The following is a 22014-nucleotide window of genomic DNA, read 5'->3' on the forward strand; positions in this document are numbered from 1 at the left end:
CCAAACCAAAAGTCTGGAATTATAAGTTTCGTCGCTTGTATCACTTTCACTATGAGCGCTTCTATTTTACTATACTGTGCCTATTTTTTATTAGCTCTCCACTTGAACTTAGGTCACTTCAACAGGAACGACTTCAGACCAACCAACGTGACTTATATTAAGACAAAATTCGAGCTACTCGAATTCAAGTAACTCAGCTAATCTGAACGAGTCTATATCCATTTTTTAAAACAGGACCTTGTGAAACTTCGATGCACGAAGTTCTTCCAGTATATACCAAGTATATACGAGGCAACGAACAGTAGATATAAAAGGATAAAGAGGGAAACGGTTGATCGAATTCGAAAGTGGAAAAGCGAAAACAAGGTAGCTACAAGAGGCATGGTAGATTTTTTGTTCAAATACAATTTTGTCGTGGACAAATAAAATTTCGATTTTATTTAACCCACGCGATTCAACGACAACCCCCTGAATTAAACGGAAAATAGTGAATTTAAAGTGAACGAGAAACAATTTCGATTTCGATAGCATTCTTTCAATTTTTCGCAGCGAAGCGCCGCAAATGTGACAAAACGTGATTTTTATTTCGTGAATTTTTCCCATCAATCTAACTCGACGTATTGTACCTATGTAATATACGTATGGATACGTTTGAAACTTTTATTAACCTGTTCCTGCGTGTTATTTACGGTACTTTGTAACGATTAAAGTTGGCTACTGCATACTGGACTCGAACTACTGCTGTCTGACCGTACGCAGTCTGATACCACTTAGAATATTATCCTCTCTCTTGAAATGAATTTTAACTCAAAATTCTGGAAACAAATTCCACATGACTTTCAAGTGAAACGCACGACTGAGGCCCGAAACAACGAACATGTTAACAAATACAATATTTCAATAGTTCTATTGAACAAACTTAACATGTATATAGAACCAAGGTCACCATCGGTTTATTTTAAGATTCTTAAAATATATCCTTCTTTGCAATATTAAAATAGGTTCAAAGCTGTTTTTTTCGTGGTTCGATACATCCCCTCGTACAACAAAGTTTAAAAAAAGTTCATGCTAATGTTATGAACATATTAAGAACAAACTTCTCCTGCATGTGAGTTCATAACATAACGATATAAACAGTAAGTAAATTATCGTATGTACTTCAAATAATGTTTAAATAAATCCTTCAGTACAAAAGAATTATTTAAGACAAATCTCCCGAAAATATCGTTTCTATTATTATAAAACAACAAGTGATAAAACCAAATATCCATGTAAGAAACAATTTCGAACATAAAGTGCCCATCGTACCAATACGATGAGAGCGAAAGGTAAATTGGTACATGACAAACATACCTCTTTAGATTTCGTTTATCGTGTGTTTGTAAATGGCTATGTCAAAGTGCAATGTAATTTTAAACAGAACTCGATTTTCCTTCGGTTGAAGGGACGCGCAATTTCGTTCAGGCCCACTAAAAGCATCTACGATGAGATGCTTTGAATCCTTCACGAAGACCTGTCTAACAAGCTTCCCGATTCGGTGCCACAACCTATGCTTGACACGTGCTTATCAACGTCACAAACGGCCAGTCAGCGTATGGTGATAACGCAGTTAGGGTGCATCCCTGGACGTAGTTTAGAACATATGCGAATACGTCCGAGATGTTGACATCTGTAATGGAGTTACCAGAGGGACTACGGATGGAACGTATTAAAATAAGTTGAAGAGGCGTTGATAATGAAGTCAATTCTCATAAGCCATTAGTCCATATAAAATATATTACTTTGTATTCTAGATTTTTAAGGATATTTCAAAAACTATAATTTCAGCCCTCAATTTTGGTTTCATCCTTTTGATATAGTGTACTAATTGGTTGTTTCAATTTCGAAGTAAAGTAGATACTACAGTAGTGATTGTCATGGATTCTCTTTTTAAAAAAAATTTTAATTGCTATAACTATTGAATTTATAATGAATGTTAATGTTTCTCGTGGAAAATTTCAAATTATACAAAGAAACGTTTAAAATAGAAGAATAAAAGAAGAAAGGTTGGAATAAACAAAACCTTATTTACACTATTATTTACTCAATTATGGAAAAGAAGAATTAAAGAATATCATAAATACCAAACTTTATTGGAAAACTAATCATAATGCACTGAAATTAAAACCGTAAAACTAGCAGACAAGTACTTTCCTTCCCAACAAGGCTACTGTGTTTTCACCATTTTGTAAGTAATACAGTGTGATAGCTTTAATATCGCAGACCATTTCACAATATGACTCATATGGGATCGAGTTACACCACACGTGGAGCATTGAAACTACTTTCTATCTCCACCTTGTTCAACTAAAATGGAAGTTTATCTCATGGTCAAAACAGAACAATTTTTATATTATGTATGTATACCTCAAGTTATGTCAGTAATCTCAATTTCTAAATATACCAACAGTTTTGTTATTGTAATTTTTAATAATGATACAAAGCAAAATATCTTATAGTAATTCATCTTATAACCTATAATAATATTTTATTTATTCTTAAAAATAAGCTGTTTTTTATCCAGTTTTTATTTTCATTTCAACTTTGATGTATTCCAATTTGAAATATTCGATTGATAAATGCAATTGTAATTCTTAACTTGTAATGTGTTGAACTAATTAATAATTACAAGTAACAACATTATTGCTTAAGAATAACACATCGCATAGAATAACACAACCTAACCCATCGAGTGTAATATGACGAAGTGAAATTTGAATACAAAAGTTTTTACTGCGACAAGAACGAACTTAAACAATATATCTTCCATTTTGAAACAACGTGTAAGAGGAATGCATAATCCAAAATGAAACTTCTGATATCTTTCAATATACTACGCGCATATAAATATGAACACTTTTAACTCAGTTTTCCCTGATCATAATATCGAACAATATTTCCAATTTTCGACAAATTATTATACATTAAATACAAACATAGAGTGGACTTTATTGTATATGATTATATTAAACATTATATTAACATATTATATTAACAAATTATATTAACATATATACATTAACATATTATATTAACAAATAGAAAAAGAAAATCATTAAAGATCTAAAGATATTTCAATTTTTCAATTAACAAGTTTAATATCGCGCGAAATACGAAACACAATATAACACTTCCGGTAGAGACGACAAGTACCAATCAGAATACGAATCATTTATAATACAATACGACCACGCTAAATTTTATTACTCATTGTTAGTGTCAATTATCTTCTTGCCTCTAATTTCATATTTTTGCTAATATATTTTATTTCATTCACAAAATATTACGAGTACTATGCTTGTATCATGTGCGTTTTACAAATGCATAAACATCCGCAGTCTGTTCATAATCAAAAACGAAACTTCTCGTTGTACAAATAACGTGGACGATCTGTAAGTCACGCGGCACACACGAGAAAAAGATGATTGAACGAAAGAACGATATTCCGTCTGGCATGCCAACGAGCTCCATAGTAGTAGCAAAGAGGATAAGCCAGGCGATAGAGGCGCACGCGGTACCGGCGACTGACCGACAGACAGATCATCGTTCAAATCAAATTCAATTATCGGCTTCGGCGGGTACACTGTCAATCGAATAAGAAACTCGATCTTTGTGGCTAATCGATAGGGGTCGCAAAACATCGTGACATTCGTAATATTAAACGATGTCTATAAATAAACGTAGAAGAAAAAAGATAAAGGTTAGACAGGATTCTTACCTTTCCACGTCACGGCGAGGTACACGCGAAATCCGACCACGCCATTCTCTCTCTCGAGCACAGCACCGCACTGCACCATATATATACACAAGAACACACTTCAACACATCTCTACCCCTCCCGGACAGCTTTCCTTCCGAAATCTTTTTTCGCTGCTCCCGTATTCCCCTCGTTACTTGTCTATTTCCCTCACACCATCTTTGTTTCTCTATTTTACCGGTCTCTCGTTGTTTCTCTCGGTTGCCTTTCCTTGTCGAATCCCCTTTCACTGCCTCACTCTACCTTTCTATCTAACCCCTATCTCACCCTCTATCTCTCTCTCTCACCGACCGGCAGGAAACCTCGTCGGCCTCCCTTTTCTCCGGCACCTTTTCTTCTTCTCGTTAAGATGGTGAACCGGTGACCGAGTCGCACGATATCCGCAGCATCGAAAAATCGTGACGTCCACGGCGTTGTTCGTCGACCGATACAAGCGACGAGTAGGACGAGGTTAGGAGGAAGAGGAAGAAGAAAAGGAAGCACCTCCCTGCGACACGCGCGCGCACGAGAGAGAGAGACAATCCAGCATCCAGCTACGCCCGTGACAGCGTCTGGGCAACTACTGAGGACGATCTGCGCGGTTCCGGCACAACCATTCGTTCGAATTTTGACCGACAGCGGCGCCACTACTGGTATTATCCCTTTTCGTTAACGGGTTCACTATGGTGCGCACCACCCTCCACGATTTACCGCTGTTACTCCTCCTGATTATGGATGATTGTTCCCTTCTTTTACGAATGGTCTGTTAATAGTGTATCGTTCATTTTATTTTTTGATCTATGAAATGTAATTTTAATTGATTTGGAAACATATATTTTGGCAACTTGATTGTTCAAAAAATAAAAAATTGGCTAGTTCTAAATCAAAAGATGCGATTCTGTATTAAACGTAGAATACTTAGTTAATAAAAATCTCGCTTATTTATATTATGTTAATAAAGAATAGAGGAAGAAGTAGAATTTTATTATATTACTAAGGAAAGATAAAATAACTCTAACTTTTCCATAGAGTTGAAAGAAATCTGTGGAAATGATAAAAAGCAATTTTAATGTCTCCTACTTTTGGTATTACAGTTTCTTGTATTTGAGTAATTTCTATGAATAATTCTGTTCGTCTTATGAGCGCTAATATGCCATCTTTTTTACATATGAACAATACGAAGTAATAAAATAAGTTATTAAAAAAATGACACGTTATTAATTCTTCATTTCAATAGCATATCAACAAACTGTCATTTAAAAATGTGCAATGGATTAATACTTAAAAAACAGTATTTTATATCCTGCATAATCTTTACAATTTAACATAGAATAAAGAATATTTCATGAACTTTATCATTAGACCTTTAACATTTCCGCTTACTCTTCTCAACGAAAATGTCAACGTGTTAATCAACAAGATAAAATTAACAGTGTATTAAACAAGAGTCATAGGTATTAGAAATGATGTAAGAACTTATTCTTATTCTAAGACCTGAAATGACTAAAGAAAGCAGAAAATTTATGGGTAGGTAAAATTTTTTCAATTGAACTGCATAAATTGCGCGGCGGTAAAACCGACAGAATTGTATTTTATCCATTGCGCCATGCCGGTACGTTCGTCGGTATATTCTAAGGTATACGAGACAGAACCTTTTTACGATTTACGAGGGAAAGCCAACATATAAATAGCGAGGAATCGTCGATATTTCGAGGAACGACGCCGTGACTAGAATCGTGAGCCACAAGGAGCTGCTTTTAGTTTTTATTTTATTTCTTTCTTCTAATCTCCAGCATGTAGTTATGAAAAGGTATTTCTTAGTATCTTGAAGTAGATACTTTCATTAATCATGTGTAGCAACAGTTATACCATGCAATTTATTTATATTATTTTGTTATTATTGGTAAGAAGATATTATTTATATGTAAATTAAGCAGATATGTATTGCTTATTCTTCATTGAAGAGAAAAAACTAAATAAAACATATGCAACGTAATCTAATAATTCATATGATAACGTATTGAATTCTCACAATTTGCAGATTTATAATTTTATTATTGAACTTAGAAATAAATATATTACTTTATTATTATTATATAAATATATTACGTTGTTATATCGAAATTTATATTTTTGTGAAAATTATTTCATCCTAATTTGTAATATGACCTCATAACTAATTTAATTATTAAATAATTGTGTCAATTAATTAGATATATGTTGTTACTTACATTATTTATTATGTAAGATAAATCAATGAAGCTTGAAACCATTGGATTTATAGTAACTCAATAAATGCCTTTCTTCGTCGAAATGATTCGTGGTTTTATTACGACGTCAATTTTTTGCTTTTCTTTAATGGCATACATGGTAACACTCTTAGGTGGAAAGTTAATAATGGGGTAATAGACTATTACATCCATATCAACGTGTCGGTTCACGTAAAAATTCTCACATATCAAAATGATTATCGCGAAAACTGTGATCAACTATTGATTGAAATGTTTCTACTTACCGAATTAAGGTAAGAACAAAAATATTTTAAGTCGATTTATATTATTTAGACATTTATTTCTTATTTTATTTTTTATAAATACAAAACGAAAATTTATTCATTTCCCTTCAATAAAATGAGTTTGAAATGCTATATATGTAATATATATGTTAATGCATGTATATGTTATGTGACACAATATTAGAGATTTGACTTAGAATAATTTCTTTTTTATAATATCTGATAATATATGTGTCATCACTTGTTTCTCTTTATCGTTTTTCGTGTATTGCACATAGATTATTTTTCACTCTGATAGAGTTTACAAAGCTACATTTATTTGGATGAAATAAAAGTATCTCTGAAAATAAAATTCAATTTATTGTTATACTTAAACATACATTATCAAGTAAAACATTTTCACGTTAAGTATTTTATTACAAATTTTACAATCACATTTTTTACATCTCAGGTATTACAATTTCATCAAATACAGATACAAAAATAAAACATTTCAACATTTCATAACAGCCTCAAAAATGAAAAAGGAAAATTTTTATTTTATTACGGCTGTTAAATCTGGATTATATAATACTATAATCTTAATTTACGTATCACTTCGTATCGATTACATGTAAAAAAGTAGTTAATTTAAAATGCTATTCTTTTGTCGATATAAATAAGAATACATATAAAGGTATTATAAGTACATAACAGAACAGAATATAATCTAGTAAAAATGTATAAACAAATAAAAAATATAAAAATAACCAAGATACAAAATATTATATTTCCATGTATATAAATAATCTGAGTTACTTTTTCTGCTATCTTATATTAGATCGTAGTAAGAATTATTTTATAGTTACATCTAACGCTATCCTAACAGCATTAAAATAATATTTCCAAAAAGGTAACGTCAGCAAATAAAAAATAAATATAAATATAAATATAACATTTCAATAATATCTACTTTAATTAGATTAATAACTTTGAAATATTTAAATAGTAATATAATTGCTAGATATATTTGTTTTTTTGAAAATATCAGTAAGTTAAACTTACCAAGCGTTTTTATGGGTTTTCACATGATTTTCAAAAGCACCAAATTTGCTATAAACTTTTTGGCACACTTCGCAAGTGAATGTTGACGAACGACTACGAGTATAGTGAACCTGGTGCACTGCTTTTAAGTGGTGAAGTAAAGACGACTTGTGTCTGAAAACAAATTTCTATGAATAAATCTAACAAATCCTGAGATTTGAAAGCTCTTATTCGGAAACTTTATACATCTTAGTCTCCCTTTTTTACCTATATTTTCTAAAGCACATGTCGCAATTGAAAGGTTCTTTCATACGGTGGCAATGAATGAAATGCCTATTGAAATGATATTTTCGATTGAAAAGCCTACCACAACTTTCGCAAAGTATTATGTACATACCTGAAAAGAAATTCGATGACAAACACCATACTTTATTGGGGATAAAATAGTACATTTACCTCCATGCGCTGCAGCTTGATGTATTGCCATTGTACGCGCGCTTGCGAACGATAATAAACATGATGAACACTGAAACCTACATGTGTATCTCATAAAATACAAAATTTAAGACAACAAAAATTTTAGATGCGTCTTTGCATTGTAAAAATCTCTTTTACAAAACTATCGCTATAGTATGATATATGATATACGACGAGATGTTCTACCAAGTTTGATTAACCTGAATGCTCGTTATTTTTAGAAATACGAAAAAACTTTATTTGCAAAAACTGTGTCATACAGAGGAGACCGTAACATATAATAATTTTCTGTAACATCAGACAGTGATAATTTTGCTCTATAGATTGAAGATTTTCGAAAACTTCCAGATTACCTTTATTTTTTAAAATAATTGTTATATTTCTTTATTACTAATGATATAGCAGATATTCAAACAGTTTTACTGGTTTTTTATATATATATATACACATTTGTAACATACAATTTGTTGCATTTTATTACACTTATGTTATTAAAAATTTATTAGAAATTCTTTTATTCTTATAGTGTGTATTCCAAGCGCGAGATAAGGAACAAAGAATGATTGTGGTCTTGTGGCATGTACACAATCAATCCGGAATGATAAGTGAACAGACGTAAAAAATATGACGATTGTAATATCGCGTTGATGCAAACGAATTCAAATGTCCGCTCTACTATTAAGAATATAAAAGCATAACATATCATTTAAAAAAATAAAGGCAACCTAGAAATCTTCGAAACTCCTTCATACCATACAGCTTATTCAATGAATGCTTTGAAAATGCAATTTGAAAAAGAATATTTTTTTAATTTTTCACACTTACTGGAAATAACATGAAAAAATTAACTTACTCGTTCTTTTTTGTAATATGTTTATATTCGTTGCTGTCTTGAATTTGTAATGTTTCTTGTTGTTCTTGTGTACATGTAAATTGTTTAGATATTCCTTCTTCAATATCTTTTTGACATGAATAATTAAAAAATTTTATTAACGTTGAGTCAATATCATCAGTAATTTGCAAAGAGCTCTCAATGTCAATAAGCGGTGAGCATGTTCTACTGCTGTCCTCACTTAAAACATTATCAGTTACGTATGTACTATTCGAGGTATATAAATCTGTATTGTTCAAATTAGCTTGTGAATCATCATTAAAAATTTCTGTTGATAGTCTGTCTTTTGTATAAGTATTAATTTCACTAGTTGTAATCAAATTTGGAGCATAATCCTCATGGCAAGAATAATCACAGCATGAACATTTTGATTTTCTATCACTGAAGAGATCTTCGATCCAATAATCTGGAGACATTACAGGTTTTCTTATTGAAATATCTATTTCATCTTGTTCATTGTCTGTTAAGGACCAATCTGCCATTGTCTCATATGTATCTATTTCATTATAATTCATATCAAGTTCTTTTACCTGATAATCACTATGTTTTGAACTAAAAGAATTATATGCAACATCAGAATTCTCTGTATACCCTATAAAACAATCTAACTTATTGCTGTCATAAGATTCGTAATAAAATGTATTAAATATTTCATTGCTTGAGAAATCAATTGAATCTTGAAAATTATCTGATTCAATTTCTTCCAAAGATGAAGGGGCCTGACCTTTGGAGGTACAATCTGTTAATACATTCTCAGACATTGAAGATACAAGTCTTTCTTGTTCACTTTTAAGAATAGATATTCCTTGTCTTTTATCCTGCTTATTAGCGTAATGCTTCAACTTATTTTTTTGTGCAGAACTGTCTATCTCTGTTGACATACAAACGTTTTTATCCAATATTTCCTTCTCCTTGTCAACAAAGGAGCAAATGTTCCAGGCGTTCACATAGCTAAACTTTTGTTTTCTTCTCCTTGATACTTTTTTATATTTAGCTTCTTTAACAAATGTATTTTCAGACTGAATATGCTTTGATGCTGCATCAGGAACAAGTAAAACTTGTTGCTCTGTTTTTGCTATATCTTCAAAGAAGCAATTTGGTTTTGTTGCATCTACTTCAGATATTCTATGTGATCTTGAACTACTCTTTAAAATATTAGGAACTGTGCGATGTGTCTTATTCAATATTAATATGTCTTGTTTCGTACTAGTATTATGTGATATTTTATTATGTAATATGTTATCAGATTCAAAATTATTTAATTCCTCAAAATGATCTTTTTCTTCATTCGTATTAATTTCTTTAGATGGTTCATTATCCTGCATTATATCTAATAAAACTGTGTTTTGGTACATATTTTCTGAACTTTCACTATGCATATTCCAAATGGTATTATAGTCAAATGTGATAAAATTACTTAGGTCTTCATACATTCTTAATAATATTGTTTAGATATTCCAATGAATCTTTTCATCTCTTTCATTTACATATTATGACTATATTGTACTATTCATTATAGCTAAAAAATGTAATAAAAAGTAACAATTAAAAAGATATACCAGAAATTCTATAACAAAATAGTTTTTATGTTTCGTAATAGAAAATAAATACCAAAAAAAGATATAAATTCATTACATCCTTTAAAATAAGCATTATAGAAAAGGAACAAATTATAAGATAAAATTTTTTTTTAATTAAATAAGTAAGAAAGCATAAAAAGATAATTGTAATATTAAAACGATGGCAAATATTTCTGTCAGAGGATAAATAGTTGCTTTTTGTTTTAATAAGCCGAATATCATAAAAAACTTACCTAGCTTTTCTGACCATAGTTCAAACGATGTTTAACACTGTAATCACAAATACAAACACCATCACCTTTCCAACACTTATATACCGATTATTACGACAAAAAATATATATGTAACTAATGTGACAGATATGAAACGTTTCAAACCGTACCGTTTGGCGACAGAAACTAAACTACGCTCCATGAAATCCTATAAAGAAACTTTAGTTGTGCTTAGATAAGAAGAACGAAACCTGAGAAGTCCTTGAACGATAGAATGTAAACATCCCTAAGAAATTAAAACTTAAAACTTCCGAGGATTAGAAATATGTACGTGCGGTTAGTATTTTTTTCAGTAAGCTTCCATTAATTTTTAAGTCTTCGTATCTTTTGATTTATTATTTTTTTTATATCTTTGATATAGATTTATCGAAATTCATCAAGAAATTCAAAAAATTCAAAGAAATTCAAATTCAAAGGCTTCGAAATTCGAAACAACAATGATCATGAAATGAAGTGCAGATTGTATCGACAATGGCACACACCATACGTTCTTGTAAGTTAAATTAAATATATATATTATTTAAAAGAGAAATTTGGATAGTGTAGAATTATGTTGCTTTGTTGAGAATCTTCTTCAAATCTTCAAAATGCAAACAAGGTTAAATTTGCAATTTTTCGTTTGGAGGTAGATTGTGTGTTATATTCTACAATATTGTAATATTTTATAAAAGTGTAATGTGATAAAGGTGTAGAAAAATGGTAGAAATTATAATTTTTAAGTTGATAATGTGATAATAAAATATTTTATTGTGACAATAAGATTATTTATAATAATAAAATTTCAAAAGTAACTAAAGATGAGTTGTGTGTGATAAAATATGTGTGATATTGAAATAAATAAAATATTTCATGCTTAGTAATAGTATTCAAACAGTAGATCAGCTTCTGTGAATACCTAATATAAATAGGGTTACCAATCGTTACTATCAGCAACATCGTCATATTTGTCATTACTTTCATGCCTTAATACAGAAAATAAGACATCCCTGACTTTTGGCTTGGGATCTTTGGTAATTTTCGTTGGTACAGCTTCTGCCTGTCCTAACATCCATTCCAGTTCTATAATAACACATATAATAAGTTTATATGAATACCAATAGAATTGCGACAAATTACCAGAATAGATTTTTCATTAAATTTCCAATTATATATACCTGCTTCAGTTAATTTCATGCCTCTTAATTCTATTGGGCCAATAATTTGTTTTATCATATTTCCATTGTGGTAGATAAAAATTGTAGGAAGATTGCTATCAGGCCAGTTGGGAATGCAAGTAGTAGAAATACTTTTCAAAAATTTTGTTGCAGGAAATTTTTTTGCTAAGTTAGTTAAATACTGATTTATTAATGAGCAGAGGGGAATGCTAAAACAAAAGTTGTAAAGAGATAAGTTTCTCTTAATATCTCTATTAAGAATTTTGATACGTAATATCTAAGAATAGAGGTGTATTATATATACCCAGCTTTATATAAATGAAGTATAACCCAAACATCATCTCCTGCTTTATTTATTTCTTGAACATAATCTTTTGCTGATATTTCATTAACTTCACCATATTTAGATTTGCTAGCTAACTCTTTCATTTCTGCTATTCTCTTTCTTCGATATTCCAATAGAACTTTTTCATCTTCTTCGTCCTCTAGTTCATCCAATTCATCTAGCGTCTTATTTTCCAAATCATTGGCAGCTATAAGAAATAAGAAATATCTAGATTAATAAATTTTAGTTTGGAATTGTATCAACATGAGACAAATAAAATAAACATTCAATTACCACGCCCAGTTTTCTCATTTATAGTATTTTCCACAATGTCAACGATTTGATCTTCCGTAACTTCTTTCTCTTTCTCTGGTATAATTCCTTTTCTTCTGAGAATGTCATTCCACTCTGTATCTTCATTTGGATCTTGCTGTGTTAATAAATTTAGGTTAACTAGTTTATATATTAAGAACTAACTTGAAAAATAATATGAAAATCTTTTATATTTTATCTTATGCTTTATTGCATTTCGACCATTACAAGTTTATTTAATTATTTATTTTAATTTTTGTTCTGCAATATATGGCATCCCTTATTAGGAACCAGAAATGTTCAAAATGACATAACCTCTATTTAAAAAAGTTTTTCTGTGCTTACCATGATGTAAGATTCTTTTTAAGATATTATTTCGTGTGCAAAAGAATTAATTTGCGCTATGCAAATTGTCAGGTTGATAGAGTTAATATCGTTAAGTGATGGATTTCGCTTCTAATGTTAGAATATTTGTGATTAACAGCTGATCACGTTTCGCTACAATGAGATACGCTACGCAACTGTACTCTTGTTCTTGACTTACGTGCATTTATGGTATCATCAATGACGCATTCACATTCGAATCTCATTCTATTTAAAAACCATACAATTAGTCAGTGGCGCTCCTGTGGCATGTTAAAGTTCCAAAACATATTTTAAATTTAATGTAACTCAATTTATTAATTTCATTTATCAAAATTTCAGTTTTTTATTAGCGCAATCCATAAATTAATTTTTAGACAAATCTAAAAACCTATATATTTTATTCTGCTATGAATGAAATACAATAATGTAAAATAGTGAAATAATAGGGAAAGAAAATTAAGAAAATTACAATAGTAAAAAATGTATACACCTTTGTCTTTAATAATAAATAGCAAATGGTGGTATACTCGATATACCATTTTAATGCAATTAACACTTATATGGAATACAATACTTATTACGTATTTACGCCTATATTCGATGACTGTACATTCAGTCGACTGTAATCAGAGAAACCGGTTGATCGTGCAGCTGTGCTGGTCCACGGCCATGTTTTGTGTCCCGCACCAAATACCTAAAACCAGTTTGGGACATCACCTCGATAATATTTATAGGCATATGGAATAATAATTTCTGTAACGGTACAACGTTAGCATCAAGCTGTACGTTTACGCTTAGGTTTATGCAGATTAGATCATTTCTCGTTTACATCTTTTTCCTTTTCCTCCTCTTTTTTATATTATTTGTTCACGTTTTTTTACACCAAAATTTCGAGGAGTTACTAACAAAACCAGTCTCATTTAAATTTCAAATGAACGAAAACGAAGAACAGGCAATCTCGCGTAAACATATCATCTTGATTGCTTTTTGTTTTGTTTCAAGGAAAGGTATATAATAAGTTGCGTAAGGTTTACAATCAATAAAATTTGCATATAATATTCTGATTAAACGAGCGCGCGCGCTGTTTGCGAATTCTCGACTTCATCGAGCCTCTGTTTAATATTCAAAGTCGCGTCGAATTTCACGAGCATGGGGAAGAAAAAGAGAAAAAGGAAGAAAGTTGCAATCTTGCTTGCCACCGGAGTAAGAACGCGGATTAATTTTCCTTTGAGTATATATATATATACACGCGGTGTATAAAGCTTAACGCATATGTAACACCGCGAAACGTTCAATCCGTTTTCACGGTGCTTTCACGTCGCGTGCATACCTTTGTATGGAACAGTCTTTGTTGTTGGATCGCATAAAAGAAATACGTTTCCTCAACGGTGGCGAGTAAATTACAGAAAATATGTATTTGTATGTATACCCACGATTACTGATGGTTGAAAGTGAACACGTGTTTCTTTATCTTGTTATAATAACAGCATAAAAAAAAATTAGTAAATTGAGTGGGCAAATTCCATTTATAATTCGAGCGATTGAGATCATTTTAATTAAAAATATTTTCTGATCGAAAGCGCTAAGTCGTGTAACGATCTTGATATATAGATGACTATCTTGTGATTGAAAATATGTCAATTTATCTTTTAACTTATCTATTTTAAAATTTGTTAGGTATATATTTCTAAGAAATTATCTTATCGAATTATAATCCTTTTTTTTACAATCTTTTAGGTATATTATACCGAATGACTAAATTTAGTACTCTTTTAAATTATAATTAAATTTAGTATTCTTTTAATTAAATTTAAATATAAATTTCATCAGCTAGCTATTCTTAGAACGATACAAAAAATTCTCCTCCAATTGAGATTCGAATTTCATATTTTTATACGAGATGAAAGGATTTGAAGACGAGCTGAAATATTCATGCAAAAATTAAATTCTTCGAAAGATGTATCTAGGAAATTGACACAATGAGAACAAAAGCAGGGAAATACTGACCAAAGCTTCCCTTGCGTGAATGTATATTGCACGCACCGTCTGTCGTTATTGTTTTCCATTGTTATGCTCTTTTTTTTCGAAAGCATTGTTTGGCAAAGCACTCGTGTTTCCGGTTGCGTGCTAGATTAGAACTTAACCCTGTATTTAGGCGTGTGCAGCTCGATTCAATGGAATGTCATTCATTCGCGCTTATGTATCACGTTGGAGCTAGAGCAGATTGTCACAAATAAAATATCAACAACGATGTGATTTAATGGGATGCGACTATCATTTCATCGGTATTTCCATATTTCCACTATTTAAACACAAAAATGTCAGTCATGTGATTTCTAATATTTATTAATCGTTCCCATTCTAAACATTTCTTACGTTTTCACAATGAAGTTTTTTGAAACAAAAACTTTCGTTTCGAAAAGAGGAAAGTTACAAATATTTTTCTTCTCTCTTCCATTTTTCATCGATATAAGAAATAATTTTCGTGTTGTCAATATGGTCATAAATCATTATGTCAGTCTTCATCATTATAAATCAGTCTGTAGTGATAATATTTTATTCATTTTTTATCAATTTTTTATTCATAACGGTTTTCCCCAAAATAATTCGTAACCTTTTATCTGTATTCGTCCATTAAAATTGGTTCTATTGTTGTATTATTCACTTTTCGAACATCGTACTGGTAAATACGTAAATGCAATGCATCCATTGTCTGATCATGGGTCATCCGTCCATGTACCACAATCTCGTGGTCAACTCCTTCGTTATGTCGATACCTTTTTTGTGGTTAGGTATTGATGCTCCCCAGACCTTCTTTCCTTGAATCACGAAGCGAAGATCGAGCTTGCCAATTCTCGAGGCGTGTTGAAAATGGCAATTGCTCGCTACAAGTTAAATTCATGAGCACACGTAATGAGCAGCTTATACTTTCGTTGGCATTTGGCATTAGGAATATCTATGTGTAACATGAAATTATATTTCTCTTATCATCATACTATTTATATATAAGAACGCCAAGGGGATTATTACCATATGTGAAAACCTTGAAAGCAAGTGGAAGGAAAATTTTAAAACGGTTAACGCAACTGCGATTCGTGATACGAATAAAATACAAGATCACAGTCGGGTTCTGACGCAAACAAGAAATTTAATGACAGTTCAATTAGCTAAGAACAGATCACTGATCTAATTTGCATATCTAATGCAATGTATCAGAAATCGTAACTAATTATGTAGATTCGTTCCTTTCATCAATTCACGCCACTGTACAATGTAAATTTTCATCAGCCGATATGAACGTGATTTGGCTTGTAACAAATACACACGAAACTTACTTCTCGGGGACGTTTAACGATAACAGCTGATATATTTACAGCCTCCTGGTTAGGTTCGTTCGAACACGGGTAGTAAGCGCGAAATGTGAACGCACGTAGAACGATAGCATGAGCGCAGGATGTGCTTGTATTTACAAATCACGGTGTGCGGCACGCACGCACTGCCGTTCGTAAACTCGCGTATCCTGGATCGTTGGTCTTTTTGCAATTTGTTTAATGATCCTCGCATAACTCTGGCAGAAAACGACCGCTAACGAATGCAAAATTTCCTCACTATTAGGAGAGAAAAATTATTCGTATCCTTGGAAGACGTGGCAACTAACATTTTCGTAGTTTCTCACTATCTAATGCTATTCTTTATGCAAGTCGGTAATTGTTAAATTGTTATATTTAGCGCTCTGCGCTGGACATATTGGTAGACATACTGTTACAGTTATGAGAATTGTCTGGAAGTATGCGTAAAATTTAAGTATGTACGGAGGTAGCTAGAATTCGATGATGTAAATTGACTGGAAAGATTGCAAGTAAAATTTTGTGTTAACTTAACGCTAATTTTTGCTATCAATTTGTAATTACTCAAGTTCACGATATCTTCATTAAAAGTACGAACATTCAAAACCGTAAAAGAAGATTAAATTTTTAATTCATACAACATCCAGTCAAATATTTCACCAATGCAGAAAACTAATGTGGAAATCCAAAATCTTACTATAGTATCGAAGGCGCGTGTACCTAAGCGTTTCCTTGTTTGCTCGTCCGGCCAAGAGAATTTGCATAATCACGCGTATAGCACCACAATGCTGCGGAAGGGAAAGGGAGGCATGCAATGACCTTGTGGAGGCTTATGTGTGCGATAGGATCCTCAGTAGAGGCGTTAAACGAAGGTAACGATAGGGAATTGGAAAACGAACGTCTGATAAAATGTTATTCGCTTGTACATACATATGTACGTTCATTTTACCTAGAATGTGACCCACCGGAAATTTGCAGTTAGTTGCATTCCTTGCAGGGTCGACTAACCTAGGGATAACTCTATTCGTTCGTTAGATCGTTAATTGCTCCCCTTTCCAAATGAAAATGTAATTTTCACTCTGCCGCCGATTGGCTTCGATTCGAAGACTAATTGGATTTTAATTATGAATGTTTTAGTCGATGTAGGAGGGCGATTAAGATAAATGTGATATTAACGATTTGTCTATTCTTATTAGATCGAAAGATTATTAGACATTTATTTGAGTATTTTCCATTTTTTTCTGTGATTTTCCAATCATAGATTTTTGATGTCACGCGAACGTTTACACATATTACATTTTTCATTACGGGGGAAGAATAGGATTAACAAATTTACGAAGTTTGTAATTATATCTCGTGTTCTCTGATGTCAGAGGAACTGACTTTCATTTTTTGGAACAAAAATATAACTTGATTGAAAGGCGGACAGGAATTTAATTATAGAATCCAGTTTTCCCCCCTGTTTGGAAAGCAGCACGTCAAAGTAGAACATCTGTATCTGGTTGAATAACACCTTGTCAATCAGATGATAAAATGTTACAATGTAAAAATTAAATTCTAAAATCTGACAAAAAGGCCAGTTCTTCTAAAAATCTTCTGTTTCCTCAACTGCGTGTAGAGCGTCATCATAATTACAGTACCACTCGTATTTGTCCAAACAATACCTCACTTACATTATGAAAGCTCGGTAAGAATTCCTTAGTACAGATACGATTTCTTATAGATTCTTTGCTATATTCATTCTTGGGAAATGAATGATGTTTTTATTGTATCATTGATTGCAATTATTCGTATCTTAGATCTAAATTATTCAAGTCAAGTAAGACTGCGATACGATTCTTTATTAGAACAATGAACTATTTGTATTATATCACTGGTTGCAATCGCACGTATCTTACGTTTGAATTCATCCAACGTTCATCGACTTCTGAATTGCAAAAATACCAAATTTAAGTTGAATCACTATATATATATACGAGTTTCTCAAAATCCAAATTAATTAATTCCACCTTCTAATTTAATCCCCCAAAAAATAGATAGATTTTCAAAAAAACCGGTTACTCCTGCGACTTTATTTGTTATAAAGAGATGATATAAACAATAGCAAGTTCTAAAATAAATTTAACGAACAATATTTCTACATTTATAAGTCGTAACATATGAAATTTCCGATTTTTAACGATCCTATACTTCATCGAGATCTAAAAAAAAAGAACAAATGTTTCGTGCGTAAAATTAAAAAAATTAAATTAAAAAAATTAAATCAATTTAAAAATAGATGATAAAATGATCTACAAAAATAAAGATATATATACTGAAGAAAATAAATGGTTTAGAAAATTAAAACTCACACGTAATATATCCATAAAAGATTTCTATAAATATTCGAATGTTTTTACGAGCCACTGTACAAAACGCTAAGAATCCTTGAACAATTCTACCGAACGAATTTCCATTTTTTTGAGGTTTGAATGCAAAATAGTCGCACGGTTTGTTATCAGTAGGTTTCGAGTACGGCACAACGCGTTTTGCCACACGATAACAGGCGCGCGTATACCTGAGCGCCGCGAACAGCCAATGAAAGAGTTGGTTCAGCGTCGACCATCTTGCGCGGCTCTGCTTTCGAGTTCGGAGTCGCGTGGCGGCGACGTTCGGCTTGCAGTGTACGCCGACTGCCGAGCCGTGACTGACTCTGTGCCTCGTGGCCCTCGTGACTTTCCATTGTGACCGCAGGTCCGTGTCTTTTCTCTTATCGCTGAAAAATTAACGCGACCATTCCACGGGGACCAACCAGTCGATCGTTTTTTATGTGACTCGACTTTGCGACTGTCAACAGTCGATCGTCAATTCCGTAACAACGCGTGTGTTTACCTTCTGCTTCTCTTCGTCCCTTTTTTTTCAAGAACAGACCGCGTGACTGTCATTCGTTGTCGGATGACAAGACGAACGTGTTTTTTTTACATACACACGACTTCCTTATTAGAAGAATTTAGCTGAACCGTCTTTTTCAAGGCTGAGTTTACTAAATTGTGGATAATAGTCGTGTGTCGCGTGTTAATATCTAATTCGCGTTGTGATTGTATACAGACTACGTTTGACATTAATAAACACTGAGGTGTGTGTTGGAAGAGGAGATTTGAAAGAATTTTGCTGGATTCAAGCTGCATTGTGTGTAAAGGTATTTTGTATTGTCTAATTTGACTCATTTTAGATAATTGATATAGATAGACCATATATTAATTAATTAATTAATTACACGTTACTAAAACTGTCTTTTTACTTACTTGTAGCAGTAAATATGTATTTTTGCAGCATATTAAACATTTCGAAGGTGTCACCTATTACGATATTAAACTTTTGATTGTTTACGAAGTTTTATAGATTTCTCGTGTATTTTTAGGAGATATCTTCGAATTATACAAATTGCCCCATCTCCAACTATCTTAGTGACATTAAAATCAATCAACCAGATTGAGCTAGCTTCTTTTTTATGTCATTCCTACGTATAGTTTATGAAACCTTTTATGATTAAAATATTCTATACATTTTCATGTGACGTATATAATAAAATAAATTAACACGTAGAATATGTAATCTAAAACATGTAAAAATATTAAAATTTCAAATCAGTGGACAATAATAATGATATTACACATTATGCAAATTTATTTCATCAAAATGAGGAAAAATGATAATCAACACCTTAACTTTTTTTTAAATAATACGACGTTTCGAATAATGATATATTTCATATAATATATCATATAATATACGATAGAATATTAAATCACCGTATAACCTGTTAAAAAGTTCCACAAGAACTTATCATCAAATTACGTACAATTTCTTGTCATTGATTGAGATCTGAATAACATTCGAGGGATTACATCACAAACAGTTTGTAAATTGCGCGAGTATTCCTCGTTGACAAACGGCCTTCGTTACGGTACGTGGCACTGACATCTTTGCAGTAAAGAAAGCGTGTCGTACAAGCGACGCGTAATTGCGTCTAGTATTTGGTGCAGCGGGACGATCTTATTCGATTTAACCTTGCACTTTCGCCAAGGTACCTTCGTGTCGTTCGTTTATTGCGCCTCTTGTTCAGCGGCAATTGACATCTCACTTTTTACGACTTTCGAAGTGATAGTAGTCTTGACATTACGCTATCAGCATCATTTGTTTGTCGGATAGGTCACTGAACCTTGCAGCACTACATCTAGTACTATCAACTTTTTTATTCGCTTTGCTTTTGCTGTTATGTAAAAATTAGCCGTTGATTTATGGATAAGATGATTATTATTTGATATTGATCGTTTTCATTGATTACGAAAGATTGTGAGAAAAGACGCTATAAAGGAGATTTGAAGAAACTTGGGTAAAATTAAACTTTAATACGCGCACACATAGTCCCCTCTTTTTTGAAACAATGGACAACATATTGTAATTGTATTGGAAGCAACGAGATGATAGTGTACACTATAATATATATACATTCAGATTTGTAAAAGAAAGGAAATACGTAATTCAGTAGAATTATATTTTTAATAGGATTATATATTTCAATAAATCTTTTAGTTTTAGTAAATGGCAGGAAAAATTATACAAGCGATAGCTTCTGTGAAAGTTATTTCGAAAGAGTTAAGAGAAGAATCTGTAAAATCTGCTTTCAAACATTAAAACGTCTTATCATTAAGGCTTGAAAATTTATGATAAAATCATTTAATTGATCACGAATTTTATAGGTATCGTCTTCTGTTGTATACGTATTGTTTATTATTTAATCTTTTGAGAATATTTGTATGTAATTATGCCATATGACTGTTTCATCGTTTTAGATTGAGATATCGTAAATTTACAACTGAATTATTCCAAAGTATGTACATATCATTTTGTCGATTCATGCGTCGATACACGCGCGTGCAATTAATCTTTGACGAAGTTAGTCAAATACAAATACATACTGGTAACGAATTTATATATCTAGTGAAGAGAATACCATTGGTCCACGCGCTGCAATTAACAGGCTGATTAACTTCGTTTGTCATTGTTCAATTTGTTCATTACCCGCATACAGTTTTTATCGATTCAATGACAATTCGATGTTCGAGCGCCCTTCTAGAGAATAATTATTAAATTACTGTTTAGCAATGTATGGAAAGCTTTGTATTTGTTAGAAACTCAACCCCAACTTCATTTTTTCTTTGGAATTCTATTGATACGATAATAAGGAATCAACTTAATACAACATAAATAATGTTAAACCTAATGTAAATAGTAATGAAATAATCCCAAGTATATTTGCAAATTTTTTTTATCGTAAACAAAGAACGTGGAAGTAAATTTATTTAAGATATTGTATCTCGAACGTATGATTAAGCCACGCTTAATAAATACTCGTGTCAATTATGCGAAGTAGAAGGAGAATGCTTCCGAAAAAGAAGGAGATTAACGTTAATCATCTCTCTGGGCGCGAGTGTTTTTCAATTTTTCCACTCCATTGTTAAACGACGAATTTCGTCAGCTACGAGATCCGAAAGACCCACACGTTATTGTCTCTTTGCGAGAACAATGAACCATTTGCCATGTTCGACACTGCATTTTTTCTGTTGCACGTGCATACAAAACGCGAAAGGGAAAAACGTCCTCTATCTGCATACGATGCATCTGTTTATACATTCCCTGATGCACACGTTTATATGTGTATGAATCATATCGATAATAATGCAGGTAACTTATCTTAAAGCAAACGAAAATCGGCAATATGCAAACTTTTAAATTACAAAAAGCGTAGTTCAAGCGAGATTTTCTATCAAATAAGAAAAATGTAAATGTCATATCGTAGATTACATTCCATTGACAGTAACGTTAAATAATATTTATTAGGTACAAAGGAATAGAAATTCGAAAGGAAGTACGTATTCGAAATTCTCGGTACTTATAGAGCGCACTCTTGAAAGAAATAAAAACGATATTTCT

General features: G+C 31.8%; 4 protein-coding genes and 1 long non-coding RNA gene across 16 annotated transcripts in view; 1 reads left to right on the forward strand and 4 right to left on the reverse strand.

The window, feature by feature from the left end:
• The window catches only part of Task6 (TWIK-related acid-sensitive K[+] channel 6), a 156008-nt gene extending 151662 nt beyond the window's left edge, over positions 1-4346 (reverse strand). Inside the window, exon 1 of the mRNA XM_033347979.2 lies at positions 3758-4346. The gene's annotated coding sequence lies outside the window, so the exon portion shown is untranslated. The remainder of the gene's footprint in view (positions 1-3757) is intronic.
• Positions 4347-6325: 1979 nt separating this feature from the next.
• Positions 6326-10537, reverse strand: LOC117164699 (viral IAP-associated factor). 8 transcript variants are annotated; one of them, XM_033347937.2, is made up of 6 exons: positions 10496-10537; positions 8644-10201; positions 7770-7846; positions 7581-7710; positions 7335-7487; positions 6326-6630 (listed from the first exon to the last, which is right to left on the reverse strand). In XM_033347937.2, coding segments are annotated over exons 2-6 (1833 nt in total). In that variant the 5' UTR covers positions 10116-10201; positions 10496-10537; the 3' UTR covers positions 6326-6629. The 8 variants fall into 8 exon arrangements, 7 of the variants coding, with proteins under 7 accessions (XP_033203828.2, XP_076477272.1, XP_076477270.1 ...); XM_076621155.1 differs by lacking the exon at positions 6326-6630 and adding an exon at positions 6863-7151; XR_013059117.1 differs by lacking the exon at positions 7581-7710 and having other exon boundaries at positions 7711-7846.
• A 709-nt stretch (positions 10538-11246) lies between these two features.
• On the reverse strand, positions 11247-12844 carry viaf (viral IAP-associated factor). The gene is made up of 5 exons (XM_076621159.1): positions 12671-12844; positions 12308-12443; positions 11993-12221; positions 11689-11897; positions 11247-11593 (listed from the first exon to the last, which is right to left on the reverse strand). The coding sequence occupies exons 1-5, from the start codon at positions 12671-12673 to the stop codon at positions 11445-11447; spliced, it is 726 nt and encodes a 241-aa protein (XP_076477274.1). The 5' UTR covers positions 12674-12844; the 3' UTR covers positions 11247-11444.
• Positions 12845-12869: 25 nt separating this feature from the next.
• On the reverse strand, positions 12870-18745 carry LOC143303114 (uncharacterized). 4 transcript variants are annotated; one of them, XR_013059118.1, is made up of 3 exons: positions 18596-18745; positions 13281-13385; positions 12870-12916 (listed from the first exon to the last, which is right to left on the reverse strand). It is a non-coding gene; the product is annotated as an uncharacterized LOC143303114 (long non-coding RNA). The 4 variants fall into 4 exon arrangements; XR_013059119.1 differs by lacking the exon at positions 12870-12916 and having other exon boundaries at positions 13188-13385; positions 18390-18727; XR_013059120.1 differs by lacking the exons at positions 12870-12916; positions 18596-18745 and adding an exon at positions 14699-16587 and having other exon boundaries at positions 13188-13385.
• ec (ubiquitin specific peptidase echinus) overlaps positions 18745-22014 on the forward strand; it is a 124578-nt gene continuing 121308 nt past the window's right edge. For both annotated transcript variants that reach the window (XM_033347931.2, XM_033347933.2), the window contains exon 1: positions 18745-19216. The gene's annotated coding sequence lies outside the window, so the exon portion shown is untranslated. The remainder of the gene's footprint in view (positions 19217-22014) is intronic.

This window comes from Bombus vancouverensis, chromosome 8, assembly GCF_051014615.1.
Source record: "Bombus vancouverensis nearcticus chromosome 8, iyBomVanc1_principal, whole genome shotgun sequence".
NCBI classification, from domain to species: domain Eukaryota; kingdom Metazoa; phylum Arthropoda; class Insecta; order Hymenoptera; family Apidae; genus Bombus; species Bombus vancouverensis.

Bases quoted from the DNA above. Each gene is read 5' to 3' on its own strand.
- LOC117164699 (XM_076621155.1), bottom strand. From the start codon at position 10,115: ATGTATGAAGACCTAAGTAATTTTATCACATTTGACTATAATACCATT. The intron at 7,711-7,769 runs GTAAATGTACTA...ATTTCTTTTCAG, and splicing joins TCAAGCTGCAGCGCATGGAG to GTATGTACATAATACTTTGC. The intron at 7,488-7,580 runs GTAAAAAAGGGA...ATTTGTTTTCAG, and splicing joins ATGTGCTTTAGAAAATATAG to ACACAAGTCGTCTTTACTTC.
- viaf (XM_076621159.1), bottom strand. The intron at 12,222-12,307 runs GTAATTGAATGT...TATTTCTTATAG, and splicing joins AAATGAGAAAACTGGGCGTG to CTGCCAATGATTTGGAAAAT. The intron at 11,594-11,688 runs GTATATATAATT...GTGTTATTATAG, and splicing joins CATGAAATTAACTGAAGCAG to AACTGGAATGGATGTTAGGA.